This window comes from Ceratotherium simum, chromosome 29, assembly GCF_057802395.1.
Source record: "Ceratotherium simum simum isolate JZ-2026a chromosome 29, ASM5780239v1, whole genome shotgun sequence".
NCBI classification, from domain to species: domain Eukaryota; kingdom Metazoa; phylum Chordata; class Mammalia; order Perissodactyla; family Rhinocerotidae; genus Ceratotherium; species Ceratotherium simum.
This window is the reverse complement of record NC_141928.1, coordinates 25,445,707-25,471,313: the sequence shown is the minus strand read 5'-3', so window position 1 is coordinate 25,471,313 and position 25,607 is coordinate 25,445,707. Positions and strand designations below refer to the sequence as shown.

The following is a 25,607-nucleotide window of genomic DNA, read 5'->3' as shown; positions in this document are numbered from 1 at the left end:
TTTAGGTCTTAGTCTAATAGACTTGGGTAACCAGTCCCCAAGAGCAGGTGAGAAGATGGAAGAAGAGGAGGAGGAGGAGGAGGGAGAGGACTAATATAGGCAGGCACAGACTCTGCAGCAAAGCCTCCAGCACGACGGAGGAGAAAGACACCAAAAGCAAAAGTGAATGAATGAAGAAATAAATTCAGACCAAATAATTCAAGAAGCATAATAGTCTGGAGTCCTTTACCAGGGGACCATCTATCCCTTTGTAACGCCCAAAGGCATTGCTGCATAACGGTGCCGCCCTAGTATGCCAACGTGCTCAATGTTTAACACGGCAGGAAATAGGTGAAATACTGCAGAATCCATGTGGTAAGAATTTAGCCCAATTGTTAGCAGTAGAGTTTAGAGTTAGACTTCCTGGCTTGAATCCTTGCTTCAAGGCTCTGCAACAGTAAGTAGCTCCTTAAACTTGCCAAGCCTTAATGATCTCATCTGGAAAATGGGAATTCCTTATTCGTAGGGTCATTGGGAAGGTTAAATAAAATAATCCATGTGAATTCTTAGCTCTGTTCTTGGCACAGATTTAGTGCTCATTGAAAGAATGGTTCTTACCATTATTTTATTGAAAGAATACAGCTGCTGAGACATCTTCCAAATCATAACTGTAGCTGCTGTTCTGGAATATTCCCAGAGTCTCCTGGCAGTGCTGAAATTTCCCTTCCAGAAAATATATAGGATGGCTGTGAAAGCTGAGGAAAGTCCCAGAAGAGTAGGGGCCATTATATCAGTCCACTCCATTTCCCCTCTTTTTGGCAGTAGAGACCAGGCCACTGAGGGAGATGACAGCAGGCTCCCAAGGGTACTGGCCACTGGCCATTTCTTGGCAACATATTTCCTTTGAGCAAGACTGGCCTTTCATCTTTTGACAAACCTCACAGAAGAGCAGTTATTCTGAGATAGCTAGGAGAATATGAAGATGTTTTCCTTCAGATATTATGTTCAATGCTATGTAAAAATAATCTACCTCCAAATTAAAAATGTGCATATTAATAGAGTTGAAGAGGAGACATCACAGCATATTGCAAAGTGATGGCAGCAAACTAGTGGCAGTAGCTCTGGGTTGTTTTCCTTCGACCGATGTCTGCTTGGTGGCAAAGCTGAAAACACAGGACGCTCTGTAATGTAAAACCTTGGCCTCGTACCTCAGCATAATGTAAAACGGAGACCGCCAGGAAGTCACCAACAGGAAGGAGCTGGTCTCTAACCTGGGGATGGCGCGACAAGAAAGTAACCTGTCCTCTGTTTGTGTGTTTTCCAGGCTGGAGCAGGAAATACAAGCGCTAGAAAGTGAAGAGTCCCAGATATCTGCCAAAGAGCAAATCATCCTAGAGAGACTAAAGGAGACAGAAAAATCCTTCAAGGACTTTCAGAAGGTGAAGAAAACGATTGTGACTTCTCTAAACCATAGCCGTGGGGAAGTAAGCACTAGCGAAATGGTGCCAACTGGAGAAAAGGCCTGTTGGTATTGATGAGGAGTTTGAGCCCCACACTCTGTGAAGTGAGGACCAGCACCATCTCTGAAGCTGAGAGTGGCCTGTCTTCAGGTGTGGGACCACCTGACCTGCCAGGAAGCCCAGAGAAGAGTCATTAAATTAACCCCCTCTACTCCTGTCCAAACCCTTTATAGGCCTAGTGCCTGAAAAGTCGTCTCCTGCTGGACTCTAGAATTCTGAAACCAACTTTTATTAAGCAGATTAAATATGCTCCCTGGGGCTTTAATTTAAGTCTTTCCTTTATAAAAAGGCCAGAGGCAAAAAATGGACATGACTTCCAAGCACAAATAGTGTAAATACATGAAATTTTACTGTCTATAAAAGCAGATGGTGCCATGTAGCCCAGAGAAGAGACTCCATAAAGCCAGCAAGCTCTGAATATGTTGGGACCTTCCCTCTGTTTTGTAACTCCTGGTTCCTCAGGTACCCATCTGTGATAGGAATGCGGTCTAATCAAGTTAATTCTCAGATGGGATTTTCTGATATCATTTCTCTAACACAACCAAGTGTATTTGCTAGATAATCAAAATAAATCTCTATTGGGAGAATTTGGTGTAAAGTGGGAATGGTAAACCTTTCCCTTACATTTCAGGATCCCAAATAAATTTCTCAGAAGAAAAGAGAGCATTGGGTTTGCCCCTCACAGTCAAATTCTGGGCCTGGGCTGGAGGAGAAAGACGGGTTAAATGAGTAAGGGATTATCTCCCCACGTGTGTAGTAACTCTCTGCCCTGTTTTTTGTGTTTCCACAGAGCTTCTCCAGTACGGATGGAGGTAAGCATGAGTGCTCTCTGCCCCGTCTGTAGATGAGTGGTTTTATCCCGGTCAGCTTAGGGGGTTTCATTAACACACCAGGAGATGTGATGTGTTGGCTTGTAAGGGCATCAGGAAGAGAGCAGCGCTGTTTGCAGGGCACGGAGGAGGTCCACATCCCAAGTCTTCTCTGCCTCTCTTCGTCAAGGGCTGTTTCTTGACTCACTGTTTCTAGTCTTATACAGTCGGCCTGCCTCTTCTCCTTCCCTTTCGGTCCCCAAGGTTCACTGCTTGGGCCTTTCTTGAAAGATGCTCAGCAAAGAGTGCTAACATCAGGACCAGGTCCCCGGCAGGAATGAGCCCATTTGTGCAGGTGGTTAGGTTTCCAGGACACAACACACATCAGAAGGCCGTCATCTGGTGTTGAGAAAACCTTCCTAAGGCCTCTGGTTTTGCCTTGATTCAGAAAACTGCAGTTTCTCCAGCCTTCCAAGGAAACGGGGCTGGGTAGAGCTCCCTCCCTGTAGGGGGAGAGTTGGCCCGGAGCGCGTGAAGGTGGGAGCAGGGCCCTGGCTTCCTACCCCTATCCTGGCAGGAGCAGGCGTTCCTCCTGCCCTCCGCTCTCCTTACTGGGGGCCATGGGGATGACCTTAAGATTATGTGCTTCTTGTCCTTCACTTTGCTCCCCTAACCCCAGCTACAACCTCATGAAAACCACTCGATTCCCACTTGCACTCTGACCCTCAGCTCGGCCTGCTTAGAATGCTGGGACTCGTTGGAAGGATCAGATGCCATCTGCTCACCTGGTTCTTATAAGGTCAATTTCTAAACCAGGAAGACGATCAGGAACCAGAGTAAGAGTTGGCCTCGCTGTTTTCCCCATGTCATTTGGAAATATATGGGAAAAAATTTAAAATATATTTAAAAAGATTAATATATGGGATAGTGCATTTTTCTGGATTAACAAAGACAGTTGCACTAAGCATAATTCTGACCTAAGAAAAAAGAATAATAAGGTATTGTGGTGTTTTGTTTTGTTTTTCCCCAGCAAGTAAAAGGCAGGGGATCTGGATTTTGGCTCCCTGGGTGAGCTTTGGGAAGGTATTAAATTAAACCTCATGCTCTCTGCACATGTGGGCAGTGACAAGTCAAGGCTGAGTCAGCAGGGACTCCAGGAAGAGGACCTGTGACAGTTCTAGAGCATTCTCTAGGGTGTGCCCAAATCAGGGCTCTTGTTCTGTGCTTTTGGACTGAGGAGGTGGCCTTGTCTGTTTTGGGGGGTTGGGGGTGGCAGCATGGGAAGGAGAGTGGGCTTCCCTGGTACTAGGGAAGACCTGAGATGGTGCACATAATCAGCAATAATGCAATATGTGTCAGGCTGGGATGGGGGTGTGGGACATTGACCCACAGACACCCACTTACCAGAAGGGTGCACATTGGCCTTTCATGCTTTCACTTCTTTCTTTTCTCTTCTCTTCTAAAACCAGGACCTTTCCTAGACTTCTCTCTATAATTGGGGAAGGGAAGGAGGCTACATGTCATGTCCCTGGGCAGGCTTTGTGGGGCACGGAGAATGAAGCTACATTACACTCTCTTGCCACTGTCTTTTTCATTTTCACTCTGAACTTCTCTCATTTCCTTATGAGTTCCTTCCCACTATTTTTGCCTAGGCAGTTCATAGAGGTGGTAAGAAACCTGATCATGACTGAAAAGGGAGCCTGCAGAGAAAATTGCCCTCATGACTCTATCCTCTGTGCTTTTTGACAGGATGGGTGAGCTCAGACTTAAGAGGATGCAAAAGTCTTAAGGATGCCAAGAAATGGCCAGGGAAAACTTTCTATGGTCTTACCTCTCGCCCTGGATTAGGATTCCTGCCATCTCTGGTTATAACTAAGTCTGAAGGGACCTTTCCATCACACCACATCTACTGGCAAAGGAAGAAGTTGGAAGGAGGGAACACATCCTCCCAAGAATGGGGTCAATGTTCAGGTTACACTGTGGTCTGAGGGTAAACACTGAAGCATGTCCAGTGGAGGGACTTTGGGATGTCTGATTATCTTCTTCTTTGATTTCAAAAAGTTGCCAAGACCCTCTTAGAATCAACCAACTGTTGTTTCTAAGAACGAACACAAAATTATTATAGAATCATAGTGCCTTAAGTAAATACTCAACTTCTGAGCCACGATGATTATAGAATCTAGAACAAACTAGGATTATATAACTGTACAAGACGCTGCAGATAGTCTGCAAAAGCATCCCCAGTTTAATGAGGGGCCAAGGAGATGGCTGCTGGTGTGTGCATGTGTCATGACTCCATTTTGGGTACCCGTGCATGTCACCCTATGCATGTCAGAGGACATAAAGGTACTGTCCTGCTGGATCACCAGTGGCTTTTGAGTACATGGTAGCCTTGGCAATCAAGAGCAATGTATTCCAATCTTGAGTAGAATTTCCTGGCCAGATACATTCTGATCCTCCCTCGCTTCCTCCCTGCCCTATATACACACTTTATCAATTGGGTGGGTTGTTTTTACTGCCCTAAATAGGCACAGTGTTCTGTGTGACTATAAATTGCATATACTGCTAACTCTGTTCTTTACCCACTGAGGAGCTGGTGTGAAACCCTAGGCCAGAACTGACAAAGGGCAATGTCTGTCCCGGGCCCATCTCAGTGTTTGTTGTATGACGCTGAGCTGCTTAGGTTTCCAGCCCATCCCAGTTTGTGGTGGCCTGGAACCTTCCCACATCAAAACCTTCATACTGATTGTTGGGAAATCTCAATGTGTCTTCAGTTGCCCAGAAGTCACGTTTTCAGGAGAGTTTTCATCAACTTTGTTTCTCTAGCTTTGGCTGTTTATTCATAGATTTCAGCAGTGCTGGAGCTAATAAGAAGGACTCAGCTTAAATTTCTGCTCTGTAAGCGGCTGTTCTCTACCTTCTCTGACAGCGGGAGGAATAATGATAGACCACTCTGACTTTGGCAGGAAGAGGGCAGTTTACCGACTGAGGCCACATGAAGAAATTCTTCCCATAGAAGCTTCGGATGCCCTGTTTCTTATTCCTTATGTTGGTGTGTCAGACCCCTCCTAGCTGTATAACCTTAGGGTTTCCTGTTTAATGATATATTGAAGGGGCTGCCCTATCCTCTTCCTCATGCCCTACTCCTCACCACTCCCTTATCTCTTAGCAGAAGCCGTGCAGCCCCAGCCCTCCAAGAGCTGTAGTCCTCAAGCTTGTAGCCAGTGAACACTGGGCAAAGCAAACTCCATCACTCACTCACATCTGGCAGAGAGCTGCCTCCTGGGGGAGGCTGAGACATAAGCACTAGGAATCACATGCTCTTTCAGATGCAGAGTTCCCTGTGAGTGGCTTTTGTTTCTAGCTGCTGAAACTTTCAGTAGGCAAAGATGCCCTAGAAACTCTATACGTAGCACAGAATGTATTAGGCACATGTGAGACCAGTCCGTGAGGTCTCGCCTGGTCCTAATGGCTTGAGCCTCTATCTTATTTGAATGCAGAAAGTTAAATTTACCAAGATACCATTCCACAGATTTCTGGAAATCCTCAGGGAAACTCAGAAGTTCTGCAAATCTGCTGTGGTCATGTCTTGTGCCCTGCACTGTCCCCCTAGCCCCAGATTGCTGCTCCATTCCTCCCATGGACTACTGTTAGCAATTTACTTCTACCCCCACAGCACCAGCTTACCCCAAGCTGCTGCTCTCTCTGGTCCTGCCTTGTGCTGGTTTGGGGCCCAGACCCTTCCCACAGCTCCCCATGGTGAGAGTAAAGTCTGCAACCTAAGTTCATGAATACTGGCAGGACTGTTCAACACAGAGAATAATGTGCAACTTCAGATATGTGGCTACACTCAGAGCCCCTGGCTCAAATCCAGGCCCAGCTTCAGGGGGTCCCCACAGGCTCCTTCATGGCCATCTTCCAGGCTACCATCATCTCAAAGGCCCAACTTCCTTCCTTGCAATGGAGGATCTTCAATCATGTCTGCCCGACCCAGGGTCCGAGCTCCAGCACACGTAAGGCCCCAGAGAGAGACAGTAACCCGAGCCTCACTCCAACCTAATGCCTGATTGCCTACTCCTGTTTTCCTGTTTCTTCTTCCCAAATGGTTGATGTGGGAAAATCCATTCTCCTGGAGAAACTCCACCCATGCTTACCCACAGAGTGTGTTCTTTGCCCTAAGAACATAATGGTCCATTATCAGTACATTCTGGATTGTTCAGAATCACATGTGAGTCAGCAATGGTCTAGTTGGTAGAACTGAACTAATCCTAATTCTAATCCTAATCTAGTGTCTATTCATGATCCTCTCCAGCATGAAATTAAAGAAAGAAAAAAGGAAACTACCAGAACTAAGGTGGTATTGACAGGGATACAGAGGACAAGACAGATGGAAGAGATGTAAAGGAGGCAGAGGCTGGGGGACTGACTGGACACTGAGGGGGGAGTGAAGGCGCCGCCCAGGATCCTGGATGAATTGTGGCACCAATGAGTGGAGATACAGAGTACAGGAGAAGCAGCAGATGAGTGAAGATAAGAGTTCCACTCTGGACATGCTGAGTTTGAGGTGTTTGTGAGATATTCAGTGGAGATATGCAGTAAGCAGTTAGATGCAATTATTGATGAGTGATTGACATTCCAGGATTCTGGGACATGGTTGTGACACAGAAAAGAATCACTTCATATAGAACCCAGCTTTCTAGAATGTTTCTACACTTTCCCCCTTTTCTCTAGGGGAACATACAGATTCTTCTCCTTCGTGGTTTCCTCCTCTCTAATACTTTGGCACACCTGCTGATGTTCATGCTCTCTAGGGTCTCACTTCCCTAATTGAGGTTTTCCCAGGGAGACCTGGTCTCCCTCTTTTACACAGCCCCATTTCCTGCAACTGAGCTAATGGTGAGTTCACTGGGTTTTATTATTTGGAATCTTAGGATTTTCTGGCTGAAGCACCAGCCCGAAGTATTGAAATTGTGGAATAAATTCTGAGTTTTATTTTTTAAAACGCCTATAAAATTGGTCTTCTGAATGAATCAGGCACATAAAGCTATATTTCCAGTTCAGGGAATGAGCCCCAAATTTATTTTCAGTACTGTTTACGGCACATTTCTAGTTTGATGTCCCATATTTGGTCATTCCCACCAAGTTGATAATGGCTCTCAACAGCCCTTTTCTTTTTTTACCCTTGAACTCATTGTACTCTTAGAATCTAGAGCTTTCTGGTGAATCTTTTAATACAGAGAGCAGTTCTGGGGCCTGAGCTCTCTGGCCAGGATCCCTCCTACCTCAGCTACTCTGCTGAATACCAGTCACTGGGCAAATGCTTGTCTTTGTTTACCCTGATCCTCTTGTTCAGTGGCTGCCTCCGCGGTCCATTATGTAGGGCAGACAAGCTGCTGTCTCGGCAGCGAACCCATTGGGCCTCCCAACACTGTGCCTAATTGTATTCCCTGTTCTCTGCTACCAGACGCAGTAAATTACATTTCCTCCCAGCTCCCCGACCTGCCAATCCTCTGTTCACGAACAGCAGAACCATCACCTGGGCAGGACGGGACCAGCAGAGCAGCTGGTAAGTCCTGAGGAGCTATTTGGTTTTGATGCCAGGACTGGCCATGGGGCTTGCATTTCTCTGAGCTTTATTAATGTGAAATGCCCACATATCCTTACGTATGGGGATCTTGTCTTCAGCCCAGCCTCAGAAACAGAATTTACAGTGGCCACACAGGGCAGGCACTGGGCCCTGATGGGTAACTGAGGACCGAAGGGGAGGGAGTGTTGAGAAAATCATGGAACGTTTTCCCTCCAACTTCAGAGGAGTCTGTCTTTCATGTTTGTGGTCTTTATGTCTGTCCTGATTCTCAAAGTTAACCTGCACTCTGCCTCCAGGGATTTTTATGTTCCATACTGGATTTGCACAAGATCAAATGAGCTATGAAGGAAGCTGAGTGGAAATTATTTTCAAAACTTATGAGTATGTTGCCGGAATCCTTTGGGAATCAAGCTGTTTATGTATTATGAATACATATTCCCAAGTCTTCCCATTTCTGGAGTTATTTCTTAGCTACTGTGACTTATTTGGGGGAAAAAGTAGCAATTTAAAGAATAAATGTTTCTTGCTAATGTTTCTCACCATTGTGGATTTCAGAAAATAATGCATTTATGAGTATAAAGTATATAGAGAGCTATACTTTGCTCTGTTCAATGTGAATGTGCCTCAGAAATCAGAACTGAACAGACGTGAAAAATAAATCTCAAAAACCAACCTTTTTGCTCTATACAGAAATGTACTGAGGGCCCGAGGGTTAAATGAAAAAATGAATTGCCAAGTTTGCAGTTAGTGACAATGTAGGTGAATTCAAATATGAATGTCAGATTATGCTTTACATCATCTGGGTAAGTTTATGTTTAAAATAAAGCACATAATGACACCTTTTATAAAACAAATCAATCATGGACTTTCAAGCCAGAGGAAATCTTTTATATAGGCCAACCTGAATATTTTATGAAACAAATAATCCACCCTTATTTTAATGTAAAGGTAAAATAAAATGGCAGTAAGTATTGATGTAGTTGTCATGTGCACTGATTAATTGTCTGCTGGGTGTCTCTGTAAACATCATTGCATATTACCTTTACATACGGACTCTCCGAGTTCTAGAGCTGGGTGGGACTGTAAGTGATGTCTGGTCAGACCCAGGCCAGGTCCACCTAGCCCTGGACAGTTACAGGACGGATACACCTGAACTTGCAGCCTGCAGTTGCGCTACAAAGGAATCATGGGCAGTGCCTTAAGCTGCGGACTCTTAAATGCTCCAGGGTGCACTTCTGAGATCAACTCGGGTAATAACCATTCAAAAGTCACTCCCCTTCCCCTTGTTACTAGAGACTTGGGTGTGGATCGTTCCCAATCATTGTGACAGCTTTCCAGCCTGTCTCCACATGTTCCTGCACCTCACAGAACATGCAATATAATCCAACAAATGGATCAGCTCATGGATGGGGTAGGGACAGTGTGTGAGAACTCATTTTTAAGAGATATAAAAAGGATTTGAGTAGCGTTGGTTGTCAAGGAGTGTAAAGTTCAAGAGCAATATGTTAATGTGATTGCAGTGCTGTGTATGTAGGAATACCCTTACTGTCACAGCCTAGCATCCTTTGTATTTGAAGATACTGCAAAAACATAATGATCCAAATAGCAAATGCATTTTTCAAAAAGTTTTATGTCATCTGAATCTTCTAAAAAATAAGTTTACATGAACTTTCCTTTAGTGGTTAAGAACTAATGTACATAAATGTGTCTACTGTGGAAATACATAGAAGCAGAGTTGTGGAAGGAGTTGCATTTGGTGTGGTTAACTCCTTCCTCCAGACTGGTTTGGGAATAGAGTATCCAGATTCATGATCAGTTATGGTGAACAGAGACCACACAGAGCATGGATAGCATACCAACTAATGACACTCGCCACTGGAATTCTTTCTCCTAGATATAATCCATCTTGCTTTAGGAACATCCTTTGGGAAGTTTGCACAGTCTTGGGGCCATTATAATAAATGTCACTTGTCATTACTCAGTATTATGACAAATATTCTGGTTGTTTGGAGTTTGGGAGGTTTAAGATTCTGTATAAATGGGAATTTGTTTAGAATCATTGCTTTTCAGAATTCGGAGGCATCTATTCCAATCCCTCATTCAAACATGGAAGCTGGAGTATAGCAGCCCTACAAAGAGATCCTCAAACCACAGTCACACGGCTTGGAGATTGGCCCTTAATCTCCCTCCAGGTGGCCCATTCTTTCTATAATTGGTTCTAACTACTGGGAAGTTCTTCCTCTGATGGAGCTGTCATTTGTCTGCCTCCCTCTTCCACCCATTGGTCCTTATCCTGCTCCCTGGAATGACTCAGGACAAACCTAAATTCTGATTTCCCCTTAAGTATTTGAAAATGACTATCATTTCCTGTCTTTCCCAGATCCCCACTCTAAATCCCCTTAACGCCCACAGCCCCAGTCTCTTCAGGGTCCTGACATGATGAGATTGCTCTGAGACACCCTCCACCAACCCTGTCCCTTCCCTCTGAACACTCCCCACTTTGTCCCTAGTCTTCCTGAAGTGCAATGCTCAGAGCTGCCCCACGCACTCTGGGATGGCTGATCACCCCACAGAGCAGAGCGTGACACCACAGACCATGTGACACTTCACTGGTGTCGTGGCCTTTCAGGTTCTAAAATAAAACCTCAAAGTCATTTGACATGTGCCACTGCTTAGCTTCAGTTCCTTTATCCAGTGTAGTCACTCATTTTTCCAGAATCATTTCAGTTGAAACATGCAGTCTGTTCTCCCAGTTGTGCACACACTGCTTCACTGTCCTTCATACACAGAAGAATCTACAAAATTCTTTACTACTTAATCTCAAAAGGCAAAAGTAAGGATGAGCTGTGTGCCTGTCTGTCCTTTGTGGATTTGACATGACTGTTAAATTTCTCTTGTTAGATTGTCCCTCTTGAGTGCCGGGGGTCCCGTGGGGTCACCGAGGCTCCACAGTAGAGGGTGGGGAGAGGAATGTGCAGGAAGATTTGGCAGTCAGGGCTCTGGTCTTCTCTCCTACTTCATACACAGGAGCTTCTCCTTGCTTGTGTTTATGTATTATATTTCTGCATCAGATTTAATTTGGACAAAGGATTTAACAGTTTTGAAGGTAGAAAACCCTCTATTGTCAGGATCTTTACAGTGCGTGATTGTGGCACCTCATAGCCTCACTTTTCTTCTCAGTTTAGCATCACCTCAGATCTGAAAAGCAAGCTTTTATTATTTTTCATGATTTTACTGATAAAAACATTGCAGAGTTGGAACCAAAGTCAGAGGCCTGAGGCACACCGTTAGGAGTCTCCTGGCCTTTGGGAACCCTAAATCGGCACCTATGGGGCATGATCTTTCAGCAGTAACAAGTTCTGACAGTTGTCCTGACACCCAAGGCACATGTTTCTGTCTTCTGCCTGGGAACATAAGGACTTGATGATGATCCAGATATGCTGTCTGTATCTCTGGCATTTGCCTAATCTGTCTATAGACCTTGAACAAAAAAGAAAATGAGATTAATCTGCATAGCGTCTGCCTGATGAACCCGTGCTGGCTCTTAGTAGTTTCTACTCTTTTAAAATTAACTCTAGAATTTAGCCAGCTGTGATGTCAAGCTCGCTTCTAGGTAGTTTATGGAATTCCCTCCTTCCCATTTTCGAAAATCAGAGCTGCGAATCTGCCTCCAGCATCTTTCCTGGTGTGTGAGATCCTTGAGACAAAGTCGTCGATAAGGGAACTGGGGACCTGGGCCTCAAACACTGAGAGCATTTGTATCCCTGGTGCTTTATTATTTTCCAATCTTCTCTACTCATCTGGGCTTCAGTTACCTCATAGCAATATTCTTCCCTGCTCTTTTCAGACTGAAAACTGTCCTTCTCGGCCAAAAAGATAGAAGCAAAATCAGATATGAGAAATTGGCTTTTGTTTTTGTTATCCATCAGCATCACACCCATGCTGATTTATTTTTGTTAATACTAAGGTATCTTGGGAAAACAATTGCTTCAAAGAAATTTTTGATTGCTGGTTTTTGAAGTTAGAGGTTGCCCTCTGGCATGAGAGGGAGTATCCACTCTGAATTAATGTCCTCATTTTCATTGTTATTGACATCACAATAGCCGTTTTATATTTCCAACCTCAAGAGAAGGTGTGAACATATATGTATATGCATAATCATGTGCCGGAAGGGACAAGACTGCACATGTTTGTTCATTCGATAAGCCGAGCATATGCATGGCTTCTCTTCCGCATTCCAGGTTCAGTGCAGCTCCATTATATGGGGATGATCTCACTGCAGGGTGATGGTCATGATCTGGCTGTCTACTGCCTTCCTATTGTACGTTACACATCACTGACTTACGAGCCACACGGGCTGTCCACAGCACGATAGAATATCGAAGCTGAATACCCTTCATTGCACAAACGGGAAAAGTGAGGCCCCAAGATAGAGTGTCATCTGGATAGAAGTTCAGACCCACTGTCTTTCTCCCTCCCCCTGACACCTCCCATCTCGCTGACTAATGGCAGTGGGGCGTGTCATTTTGTACTCTGCATGGACCCTCAGCTTTGTTCCTCCTCCCACTGATCACAGCGAGTCAGAGGAAGTGCGTTGGGAGAAGCCTAAGTCCAGGGATTTAACGATGATTGAATTTCCCGTCCTTAAGGAATGTGTCTCATTTTGTACGCTCTTGGCTTGATTCTGAAATGGAATCATGTCAGTTGGTCACCTCTCCCTGTTTCAGGTGCTCTTGTTTCCTCTTCCCTAGGCTACTTAAAGCCCTTACAGCTGCTCTGTCTTTACCAAAGTTGAAGGAAACAGGGCACAAGAGAGCCCATGGAGCCAGGGAGAGAAGTTTGAACTGGAATCGAGCATTCTCTGCTCCTCAGCCCCATCCCTCTGGGCCCTGCAGCACACCAGCCACGGTGGCTCCTCATCCCACCCTCACTTTGGTTTCTAGCAGATAACTTCCCCGGGGGTCTCCCACACCTGGCTGTTTTTAGAACCTGGAGACTGGGATTATCAACCCTCATTAGAGTGTCTCTGCTCTTCAAGGTGGTTCTTCTATTGATGAGAGAGCTATGGGGGAGCAAAGACCAAGAAAACCCAACACAGAGGCCCAAAGTCAAAGCATCGACTCAGTCATTCGTTTGTATCCCTTTGCAGAAACTGACCCCTTTGGTTCTCATTCTTCTTTATCAAAATGAACATAGTACTCTGCTCTCTCCCTGGGTTATCAGAAGGAATGGTAAACATGCTTTATGTACTCCAATCTTAGTGTCATCAGTATATAATGTTTGGAAATCAATGATTAAATATATCATTTTATAAAAACGTAGTTCCAGACTTCAGTCATCCTGTCATTGGAACTTCCATTGGACTGTCCCCTTTCTTTTTGCTCTGTCCCCAGGTCCTTTCTCCAGGCTTTTCTTCCAATATTTTTCTTTATGTCCATGGGGCTCTTTCAAAATCTCTTTCAGGGGCTCCCCAGAGATCCTCCTCCCCTGAGATGCACCCCCTCCTCATTTTTTTTTTTCAATAAGATGAGCACAGGACCCTCATCATTACACAAACCTTAGTGTACCTGTGGCATGGAGAAGCTTGAGGGAAGAAAAAAGAGAGATCAGAGAGTATTCTTTGTGGTTAGAGATGAGGGCATGATGTAAATGAGAGGTCTTTGGTATACACTACTTGGCAGCAGTAAAAAGCAGAAGAGTTTTTTAAATTGTGTGCATGTATCAAAAACAAAATGTTGAATTCAAAATGTAAGTCTTATTTTCCTACTGGTTCATATCTACCTAATTCACATTTGAAATATTATTGGCTGAGAACTGGAGCAAAATAAAAATGCTTATTCATTAGCTACACATTTAAGATGAACATTCACACCTCCTTTATGGTTTTCTGAATGTCTGATAACGTTCTCATATGTATATCCTTGAAGTCTAAACATTGCCTTTGTGTTAAGCCAGAGCTTCTCAAAGTGTTCACCTAAGTACCCATGACTAGAGAAGAGAGTGAATGGAGACAAGGAATGTGAGACCAAACCCTGAAGAAACCTACTAAAAATTTGTGGTTCCTTTGAAGCCTTATGTTTTATCTGGGGAAAAAAAAAATACATGTGAATGTTGTATTTTACAGAATAACATATATAGCTTTATTTTTTTTATAAAGTTGTCTTAAAATGTTCTACCCTTGTATTCTAGAAATATTGAAATAACAGTGTATAACATGTAAATATAAATATTAATGTGTAACCCTAATGAAACCACATCACATGTGGTCCAGTCCCAGAACCATGTCACATTTAATGAAATACAGCTTAAAATCACAGACCACACACAAAAAAAAGCTGCTAAAAAGGAACTCTGTTCTTTACCTATTTTTCCTGAAGGATATGACAAGGGATCCAATTCATAACTCCACCCAGAAACACTTCTTGTATTCCCTTTTTTCCCTCCACATTTCACTCTCCAAGGCGTCATCCACCACCAAAATGTCCCCTCTCTGTCCATCTCCCACATGGCTTTTACTCTCTTCCACTACACGCCTTCTTTTTCAACTCTTTATTGTGTAGCCCCACTTAATTATTCTAGCAAAGAACTTGTCATCATCCCTCCTTTCTGTCCAGTCTCTGATTCTAGGAACAGGTAAAGACCAAAGGAGATTGGGGATTAGGGTGGTGGAGAAGGGGAAATTGGATCAACAAGACAGCATTCTCTTTGGTGAGCACAGAGCGAGGGGTATCTCTAAAGACTGCCATGTTCATAATTTGTGTCCTATCACATATGCATATAAAAACAGAAATATTTTATTCCAAACTCTGTATTGATTGCAGGTCATTGTGTCATTTTGTTCACATATTACTGGATGTTTGGGGTATAATTAGATATCATACCTACAACTGACAATCATTATTACCTTCGTTACTTATAAATATGTCCCATGAATGTGTTAATGTTCATAATATTATGATAGGACATAATATTTTAACCCAAAACTGTGCTTTTTAATATAAATGTAATATTTAAAGAACAGGCTTTTGGAGATCATGCAAAATTTTAAATGCCCATTCTGTTTTTTGATGACACATTTTGTGGAAAATCAGGAAATAACTGAGACAAATATTTCTCTTAATCACCATCATTGTGTGAGCCCATGTACCTCTATGACAAATATTGGTTGGCCTCCCATTGTGTCATTTAAGGAAACTCAAGATCTTTGTGCTGAATGAGTAAAACTTTCAAAATGGTGATGATGAAAATCAAGCATTGGATTTTGCTTCAAAATCTTCAGTTAAGTGTTAACCGTGAACAGATTGTATCTTATTACTCAAGCAGATGGAATAATATTGCTGTTTTTTTAAGCCAGTTCAGTGGTGTCATATTATATAAAGTATTTGTGACTAGATTAAGATAACCAAATTAGACTTCTCAATTAGTAACATTTGTTTCACAGGTATGTCTATCAGGTACCTTCTATACAGAAGGCTCTAAGGTAGGTGCTAGTGAGGAGGGGAATCATAGAAAGATGTCAGGCAAAAACTAGCTTTCAAGGATCCTAAAAACCTATAGACCTAACAAAACATTCCCACAAATAATTATACTACTGAATGGAAAGCGTTAAGTGCCTTCCGAGAGGTTTAGAAGTGTTCAGAGAATCTTAAGAAGAGAGGGATGACTTAGAGATGAGAGGATCAAAGAAAGCTTATGGAAGAGGGGGCAGTTGACCTGGGCATTGATGGATGAGTTGTATTTGGATGTACAAAAACTCAGAAGAAGGACATTTCAAGAGAAGGAAATCTTAACAAAAGCAGGACATGTTGAAGCATGGGATGGTGTTATTTGGTTGTGCTAGAGAGAAAAGGGGCAGATAGAACATGTGATTGAAAAGATAGTTTGGGTCTTCTTAACGTAATTGGGGAACTGGTAGTTATGCAGGAAGAGGTAGGGACTCAAAGGCAATGATAAGCAGAGATGTGACATGGGGCTCTGGGAGTCTGCCAGTAGAGAAGGGATGAAAGGCAGTCTAGCAGAGGGACAGCAGACACAGGGACAAGTGGTCATGGAAGGATATTGAGCATCCTGGGAATAGCGAGAACTTTTTTATGGCCCGAGTGTATGTGGAATGAGAGGGGCTGCCAAACAAGACAAGAAAGGAAGGTTGCAGACATATTCTGAAGGGAATTAAATGCCAAGCTAAGGAGTTTGGTGTTTATCCTATACAGACATAAGAACCAACAGAAGGTTTGAGTAAAGTAACTCTGTGGGCAGGGTGGAGTATAGGCTAGCAGGGGTCAGCAGGCTTTTTCTATAAGTGGCCAGATTGTAAATATTTTAGACTTCATGGAGCACATATGGTCTCTGTTGCATATTCTTTGTTTTTTCCTCTTTCCTTTTCTTTTTTTAAAATTCTTTCTTTCCTTCCTTCTTTTTTTTTTTTAAACAATATTTAGAAAATCTAAAAACCATTCTTCGCTCTCTGGCCATACAAAACCAGGCCTCAGCTCCCATTGGCCCTCTGGCCATGAGAAGACAGAAGTGGCAGGTAAAATTGGACCCAAGGCTATTGTGCAGAGAGCAGAAGAGGGCTTCGTCAAGGCAGTGGTGATAGAGATAGTGGTGAGGAGATGCGTGGGGGTAGATCTGAAATAGAATTAGTCTCAGCAATTGTTTGACTCTGGGTAATTAGGAAGAAAAGGACAAATCAGGTACAATTCTGAGGCTTCTCGCTTGAGAGACTAGGTGGTGGTACTGGTGTTATTTGACACCAAGACTATGGTGGAGTTTTGAGAGAAGATGGATTCAGTTTTGAAGCCTCGGAGGTTGATGTATCCATGGGTCATTCAGGGAAAGGGTGCTTGGGGGCAGTTGGCCCAGTTTCCTCCCATCCAGAATGCGTGCCTCGCCAGGAGCTTCTGAGGTAACAGATATGAAAGTATGGAGTATCACATGAGTCTATAGGACGGGAAAGAGCTGGTCCTTGGGTAGCTCACACGGGCAGCAGGGTTTGGAATGAGTTAGAGAGGGCGAGCCTGGAGGGGAAGACCAGGTAGGAAGCTCTTGCAATAATCTAGGGAAGAGGAAACAGTGTCTCAGATTGAGTAGTGGCAGTGGAACAGAAAGAAGGTGACAGATGGGAAAGATGGCATGGGGAAGAATCACAACGCCTTGGCGCTGTGTGCACGGAAGAAGAAAGAGCCGTCTGTGATCATCGTCCTCAAATTCCAGTGTCATGGGATGAAGCTACCTCTCTCTTGTTCTTTTTCTAGTTCTCATTTTAGAAACCTAGCTAAGTGACTGGAATACTCACAGAGCATATAATGTGACTACTTTTGTAGCTTTTCAACTTTTGCAAATATTTTATAGTACAGTGGAGGATAGCCACGTCCCACCTGTGAGAACCTTTGCATATTCTCCATTAACAGTAAAGAACATGTAGAAATGTAGAAAAACAGTAGAATACTTGGTGAAAGAGTTAAAAAAAGGTTTACGATGTTGGAACTAGGATACCTCTTAACCAAGGGCTTTAAACTTGTCTCTAAGCCTAGGGTAAGCTCTCAATCAAGGTAGACTTGCATGTTGCCAGCTTCCCTGTAATTCATTACACTGGATCGAAAGAGTCGCTTGTGGCCTTATTTTAGTAGATCTTCCTTAGAAGTCTAAGAGCCATTGAGATATGATAACTCTGTATATCTGTCTTCCCAGTGCATTAAGCTGCTGTGTTAAAACACATATATAACCACCTCTGTCCACAATGTGCACTCACTCTAACACTCAAGATGCTTGGCAGTTAGACTAGAAAAGGCACAAAACCTTTTTTTTGTCTGTTTGGCAATTAACCATTCACTGGCTTTTTTTGTTGTAACATGCACTTCCTTTCTCTTGTTTTCATTCAAGCTGTGTACGCCATGGAAATTAATGTGGAGACAGACAAACAAACAGGAGAGACCAAGATTCTCTCTACATCCACCATTGGCCCAGAGGGGGTCCATCAGAGAGGAGTCAAAATCTATGATGATGGTACCAAAGTAGTCTATGAGGTGCACTCAGAAGGCACCATAGTAGAAAACGGAGTGCACAAATTAAGCTCAAAGGATGTAGAAGAGCTTATTCAGAAGGCTGGACAATCAAGTTTAAGAGAAGGGCACGTGTCAGAAAGGACTGTGGTTGCAGATGGGAGCCTGAGCCACCCTAAGGAACACATGCTCTGCAAAGAAGCCAAGTTAGAAATGGTACATAAGTCTAGGAAAGATCATTCTTCTGGGAACCCAGGGCAGCAGGTTCAAGCCCCCAGCACTGAAGGGCCTGAGGCAAACTTGGATCAGCCAGTCACCATGATTTTCATGGGCTACCAAAATATTGAGGATGAAGAGGAGACTAAAAAGGTGCTAGGCTATGATGAAACCATCAAGGCTGAATTGGTCCTCATTGATGAAGATGATGAGAAGTCGTTGAGGGAGAAGACAGTGACAGACGTGTCCACTATTGATGGGAATGCAGCTGAGCTTGTGTCCGGGAGGCCAGTCTCAGACACCACAGAGCCCTCATCCCCAGAAGGGAAAGAAGAGAGTCTGGCCACAGAGCCAGCCCCAGGTACCCAAAAGAAAAAGCGCTGTCAATGCTGTGTTGTCATGTGACCACTTCTTTCTTCCCTTTTCTTCTGGGCAGCCTCTGTGCTCTTCACCACTTACGTAGACCTCACTGTACCACTAACTGCAATACTGTGACCTGGAAGCAAACACCTGCCTTGCCTTGCAGTTGGATTGCTTTGGTCTCTCTTATTTTTTCCCTTTCATTTTCCTCCAGTTTCCTCACCTGAGAGACAACGTGCATGTGTGTGCTTCATTCTTTGCGAGAACTTGCTTTTCCTCTAAACCTTTCCTTATGTCTTCAAGAGCGAATCAATTCCTTACTGCTCGATTGGAATGGACTCTTCATATCAGCCAGTTATATAGTAGCCTTAATTCACTTGACTGGAATCGAATCCATTGGTACCGGGGGCTTCATTTTGTGGAGGGTTCCTATCATGTAGTCACACATCGCCACGTCGCTGATTTCTCACTTGCCTCCCTTGCTGTGGATCTTTGCTTTTATATCTTGTGTGGCAAAATGCTGTTGGCTCTAGCCGGTTCCTAGTGTAGCCAAAAATGGACCTTACTTAGTCTGTCCAGTCTAGGGTGATGCTTTTTGCTGCCTTACATAAGCTTCCAGATTACAGTATTGTGCATCTATGGCTTTCCTCCTGTTAAAACCGAAATGAAGTTGATGTAAAAGAAAAGACACAGTGCTTGTCACAGCTAAAATGTAGGGACTGATTCCATAACCTGCCATCAGCAGCTGTCTCTCTTTCTATGGCTTAACTGATGGACCCTTTCTATAAGAAGCACCATTTTTAATTTTCTAAGGACATGAAACAAACATTGTTTTAAGCATTAGTAGTGATCTCCAAACTTAGGCAAATCCATAAGCCTTGCTTCTATTCTCAAAAAAATGTAAATTTTTATATTGTTTTTTTTTCATGGATATTTTCTGATCATGTTAATCTGTTTTCAATGAAGGGATCATTTTGAGGAGTATCTCTGCAGTGACCATAATTTCTAGAACAGGCTTTCTGACCTGCACTGGTTCCTGCGATGCTCCCACTCCATTGTGGATGGTGCTGTAACTGAATTAACTGTTCATCTCACCTGCCCAGTTGATTACAGAGCCTTACATCTGGACTCTTTTCTTTCTGTCCCCATGAGAAACAGAATGTTTCCCATAACATCCCCGTTTTGAGGGGTTTATCCACCCTTCAAAATAAACTTTAAAATGCAAAAAATTTTTAAAAGATTAAGAAAGACTTGTCTTCTCAATGTTAAGTACTTAAATTCATTCCACAAATATTGATTGAGTGACACATAACTGAACTTCTTAAAGCATTGTTTCTTAAACTTCTGGAGATTTCAGAACATCAAAGGATAGTTTTTATCTAGAACACAATGAAGAATTCTTTTAAAAAAAATTCTTAGCACTCCCCCAAAGCAAACAGCCACATGTATAGTAAAACCAAAGGGAAGCAATTTAGTAGAATAATACTAGAGTAATGAAATAAAGATGTAAAGTTTTAACTGATTTTAATAACAGAGATATCTTAACTTTGCCCAAATGTTCATAGCATTGTTGCAAATCATTCATAAAATTATGTTCTATAGAACATAGTTTCAAAAAACATATAATAAGACATACTACATAAGTCTAACTTCTACGGAAAGTAGATGAGAAAAAAAAAAGGTAGTCTTAAGAGAATTTTATTATAAGACCAACTAAGTTTGGTCTAAATAGCTTTCTCAGTGCTAAATCTAACTATTATTGTTTTAAATTTCTTGGCTTAAAATTATATTTATTCCAATAGGAAAGGAAAAAGTGATATTTTTTAATTTTCCAAGTAAATGTTTCTCAAATAATTTACATTTTTAATGAGCACAAAATGAATCATTTTATCTCCAATATGTAAACAGAAAAAGTTAAGGGAAAAATAAAGGAGCTAAGTTCTGCTTTCTAGGTGATTCCATCCATGGCTTAGTTTTGAATAGCTGAGAGAATTATCTCTAAATCTCAGGATCACCAAAGCAGCTGCAATTGAATAAAACTGCTCTGTTATCTAGAAATAAATCTGGTTTTGCTGCCTATAAATGTCACTACTGTCAGCTTCATGCTCCTCAGTAAACGGTCATTTAGGCATCATTTAAACGTTAAATGAAATGACATGCCAGGTAAACCTATTTACATGGAAAAAAATAGCTTCAATGTTTTGGACAATCTATTATTTTAATAATTTATTTAAGAAAGAAACAATCTAAAAGTTTACCATAGCTTATGTTTTTCTTTTTTTACTCACTTGGGAATTAAAATTATTCAATATGAGTTTTTAAAAGCACAGTTAGTGAGTGGAATGATAGAATTTAGAGCTCTTGGGAGTGCAGTTTGATAACAGAATCAGAGTCTTTCCAGACAGATAATTCCCTGAAATGACCTACCTTTCCATAAGTGAACTAGTTTCTCACAAAGACCTTGATCTGCACCTCTTGCTACAACCCTACACATAAGATCTAAAAGACCAATCATAGTCTGCACTCTCATTCATCCATTATTATTATAGGGATTAGCAAATTATATGAATTTGAGTTCTCCCTATACTTTTACTACTAAAGCTTTATCATTTAATGGGTTTTAAAGTAAGATGTGTTACCTTTATTAAAATGGTTGTGGCCACAGTAAATGAAGGTGTGTTTGAATATGGCATATGTATTTGCATGTCTTCCATCACTGACCTATCATAACAGGAGATTCAGGCTCAGCCAGGACTTTTATGGGGTGAGAGCTATAATACCATCTACAACAACAAGTAACTACCCTTCATAACAAAAATATCCACAGAGTTGTGATTGTGAACATTCTGCCTTCCCTGATGGTATTTGCATTTTCTCTGTAAAAACTTTATTATGTATGGTATCACGTCCTTCGAAAATACAGGGTATTGACTTACATAACCAGACTGACTAGAGAATCAGTAATGAAGCTGCAAAACCATAGTTGTTTTTGAACTAATAGTTAGTTGGACTTTCTTTTAAAATCACGTAATCAGTTCCCTTTTAGATGGAAAGAGGAGAAAGAGGGAAAGAAGAGATATTTCATTTGTTTATAAATAGATTTTCAATGGCATTGAATTAAAAATCCTTTAATGGTTAAAATGATAAAGTTTAACCTTATGTGTCCTAAAAAATCTTGATGACTTGTATATCCTTGACTTTTTCTTTCTTTGATGTGAAATAGGACAAACTAAGGGGAATTTTTTTTTTTTTTTTTACTTTGTACCTCTTTTACCCATAATTATATTATTTTCCTTATATAAGCAAAAGTTAGTTGCCTCTAAAAGTGATTTGACAATGTCCGGTGATGTCACTTAATTTGGGGAGTAGAGAGGACGAGGGCCTAGGGAATTCCTTTCTGACCAAACCCCAAACATGGTTTCGTTAAGCCGCCTGAGCAACCTAAAATTATTCAAAGGCTTTCAGGAAACTCAAACAAATTCTAGAGTTCGTTTGGTTTGACTCCTTTCTGAAATGTTAATAGACATCTATCTGCTTCAGATTTCCACCTATTCTATTTTACTTTCTGGTGATAAATGTGTTTTTCCCACATGCAAGTAGACTATTTTATTTTGGCTAGGGTCAAGTTTTTATAAAAGGGGGAAAACATCTATATAGAGTTTTCTAGAGATACAGTATCATCTCTGGAGCAAAACGTTGAGGCCAAGTCTGAAAACAGCTTATTTCTTTTCACTTCCTGCAGAATTTCATTTCAAGGGGTCGCAGAACACCCTTGACAATGACCATTTATTTAACGCCAATGAACCAATGGGTAGCAAAAGAAGAGGAAGGAAATTGGTGATAGAGGCCAAAATCGAACCAGTAAACCAGTTCTTCCTTTTTAAAAAGCGTTAACCCTGTCAATTTAAAACGCAAATAGACATAGATGAAATATGCACCGAAGACTTTTTTGTAGTCTTACTTAAAATCTAGAAGCTCAGCTGTCACTGCCTGTCACTGGACCCACTGTGGAGTTTAACTCACCAGAGGGCCCCTTCCTTGTGGGAATATTCTCATCTTCTGCAATGCTACTTTGTTTACAACAAAAACCATTCCAAGGCGAGCAGTTTTACGTTGTATTTTTGCAACACGCACATTCGGTATTGAAACCACCAATTCTCAGCGTAGTACGACGTAAGTTGCATAAACTTTGTAAATATGCAATCTTTTAGAAGCTCCTCAATTTACTAATCAAGGTAAATAGAAGTCCACTGATTAGGATAGAACCAGAAAGAATCCTTTGTCTTATTGGGTAGAACAACCCAGCACGTACGCAAGACTTATGGTATATATTGCAAAATAGCTCAAAGTCACGAGCAAGATGGGATCTTTGATTCCGGCTGCCAGTTCATCTTCATTGTATAGATCTCTTCTGCTCTTACCAGGAAAACTTTTCTGCATTTTTCTAGGGAAAAAGAAAAGTTGGTCTTTTATGAGGAGCACAGTGCAGTTATGTGCCTGTATTTTCATAGCTTCAGCAAACTCCATAATAAAATTCCCATTTTAAGAAAAACCAAAATAGTTATTATTTGAATGTAGAAAAGGACAGAATAAAGATTGCATCTTGAAATTTTCAAAGGGCAATTTCCCTGGGGATCTTTAGACCAGCCTCACTCCCCACCCCCTGAAGTTTTATATGACTTAAATAGGCCTCTGCTTCCTTTCTCCACTCCAGTCAAGCATAAGAAGATCAGAACCATAGCACAAAAAACTTGCTTTCAATGTGAAAATATAACATGTAATTTTGAAGACCGCAGACTTTCTGCATCAAAGATCTGGACAGCCTTAACTTTTGTAAAAAACAGTTTTTCAATGCTCTCTTTTACTAAGCAGGAAAACAAAATGTTTCCTGACATTAATGACTTTTTTATATTTTGTGACTTTTCTAAGTTTCTACAGGTTGAGGTATGAATGGTCATCTCCCCAAATTGTCTCTTACTAGTCACCTGGGGCTATTTTTTGCAAGTCACTGCATTTTTATCAAAAGAAAAGTATATTTCATGAACCAGAAAATTCTCCCTAGACTTCAGGCAGTCCTTCTGGAGCAAAAGAACAGAAATACAGAAAGAAAAGAATTACAGGGTGGCTTTCTTTTTATTTTCCTATGGTTAATGTACTGTATGGTATATATGTTTACAGAATGTACCTGCCTTGTGATGTTCACAAAATGAATGACAAAAAAAAGAGTTCTGATGTGCCATTTGAAAGTTTGCCTTAGCATCGCTGTTTATGTTCTTCTTTTCTGTCCTTTTAAAAAGTGCAGGTTGTATTCCAAAGCTGTATTAACACAACATTCTCTTCCCCACCCCTACCCCGCAGCCTTCTTCAGAGCTGTGAATTTCATCACAGGAGCCTTGAGGCAGAACCTTGCAGGTCTGGCCCAGGGGGAATAAAGTGACATAGCTTGGGCATTGCCTCTGCCCATCTACCAACCACATGTGTTTCTGTGTTCTCATCTGAGCCTGCAGTATCAAACTCTGACATTCCTGGGCAGGCCACGTGGAGCATATGACCTCCTGCAGTCTTTCCCACCTTGAGGGAGATGAACTTGTGGATCCCCTGTCTGGGTCTGGGAGCATATTTTTAAGCACAATTGGCATAGCTTGAAAAAGCAAGAGGGTTAAACTCAAATAGTGTGATTGAGCCATGACTGAGGGGCTGCCCATTCGTTATAGTCTAAGATGAGTAGCATGATATGGGTGGGAGTAAGGAGGTGCTATAGAAATGGAATATTGTACATTTATGTATTTTTTTTAAGGAAAAATATTTTTATAATGAAATCTATATGCATTATGAAGCTTGAGTTTGAAAACACCCTTGATTGAGTTATTTCTCCATTCCATTAAGGTAACTTTTTAGTGAGTTCTAGAGCACTAGCCCAGACCTTGGGGGGCATAAACAAAGGTCCTGTGACCTGCCCTTTGCACCACCACTGCATGGAATCCAGTGTTTCCAAACAGACCTAGGTTGTAAGATCAAGCTTTCTATACCTGTCATTAGATAAACTGTGTTACATGGCTTGGTAGCTCTTTGGGCTATGCCTTTAATAGTATACGAGGATCTTTTGGAAGAAGACAGCTATTTTAAATGTAAGCAAAGCCCAGCCAGCAATTATCAAAGTCCAACTCTTTCACATATTTAAGGCGTAATTGCTACATTTGAGGTTAAGGGACCACTCACTATGGTGCGTTTGAGTAATATATGTTAAATGGTGAGTCAGAAGCATCTGGCCATCCACAGTCTATACATAAATGTATAAACCAACAATATAAAACTTACCAAGTATTATTGGCCTTGCAAATATCAATGGGGCTGTGTCATATTTTCAGAGTTAAGTCGAAACAGGAAGGAATTGTCCTTCTCCATCCGTACAGGAGATTCTGAATGTTTAGAGTTTGAATTGGATTTTTTTCCAATTTCCTGCCAAATTCCTGAGTTTCCATCGCAATCACACGCAGTTTCATGAAGATCTTCACCCACACCTGTTCCTCTGTCTGGCTGACAGTGAATCATGCCTCAGAATCTACTCCCTACTCCTGTTAGACTCTCTTCCCAGGCAGTATCCTTTTCTGGGATGGGCTCCTTTTCTACTACCCTGAAAGACAAGATCCTTTTTCCAACAGGGCAAGGTCATAAAGTGTCTCTCCGTTTCAAGAAAAATAACCCCTCTGGTTCCCATGCAAATCATTTTAATTCCTTCATCATTAGAATCCCTCCTACAGGCCCAGCTCAAGCCCAGCTGTGAACATTAGTGTCATGGAGACAACTCCAAAAGTGAAAGAACTATGCAACTGCCTGAAGGTGCTAAGGGAGAGCCAGTTTACTCTAGTCTCTTATTACTATGGGCACCTCTCAGTTTCGAGATGAGGTGGGCAGGGGGACATCCAGTCTCTATGTTTTGCAACAACAAGTCTTTATATACAAAGTGGCCACCAGGCAATGCCTGATCTGAACTATTCTGTGTGCAGCTCCAACTCCAATTCTCTAATATCCTATTCTGGCAAGCGGAAAGAATTCTACCCTTTGTGGGGTTCTGGAGCATTCTTACCTCCTCTCAAGCTCCTGACTTAGTAGAGTTAAAATCGCACAGGGGTTC

The 25,607-nt window shown here is 42.0% G+C and overlaps 1 protein-coding gene across 5 annotated transcripts in view; it reads left to right on the top strand.

Moving 5' to 3' along the window:
- PALM2AKAP2 (PALM2 and AKAP2 fusion) overlaps positions 1 to 25,607 on the top strand; it is a 327,255-nt gene that overhangs the window by 117,065 nt on the left and 184,583 nt on the right. For 2 of the 5 annotated variants that reach the window (XM_087419325.1, XM_087419323.1), the window contains exons 4-7: positions 1,304 to 1,418; positions 2,290 to 2,311; positions 7,773 to 7,874; positions 17,778 to 18,473. In XM_087419325.1, the coding sequence (XP_087275451.1) occupies positions 1,304 to 1,418; positions 2,290 to 2,311; positions 7,773 to 7,874; positions 17,778 to 18,473 (935 nt within the window). Of the gene's footprint in view, positions 1 to 1,303; positions 1,419 to 2,289; positions 2,312 to 7,772; positions 7,875 to 17,777; positions 18,518 to 25,607 lie in introns of those variants that run through there. The other 3 variants (XM_087419324.1, XM_087419328.1, XM_087419326.1) reach the window with 3 other exon arrangements.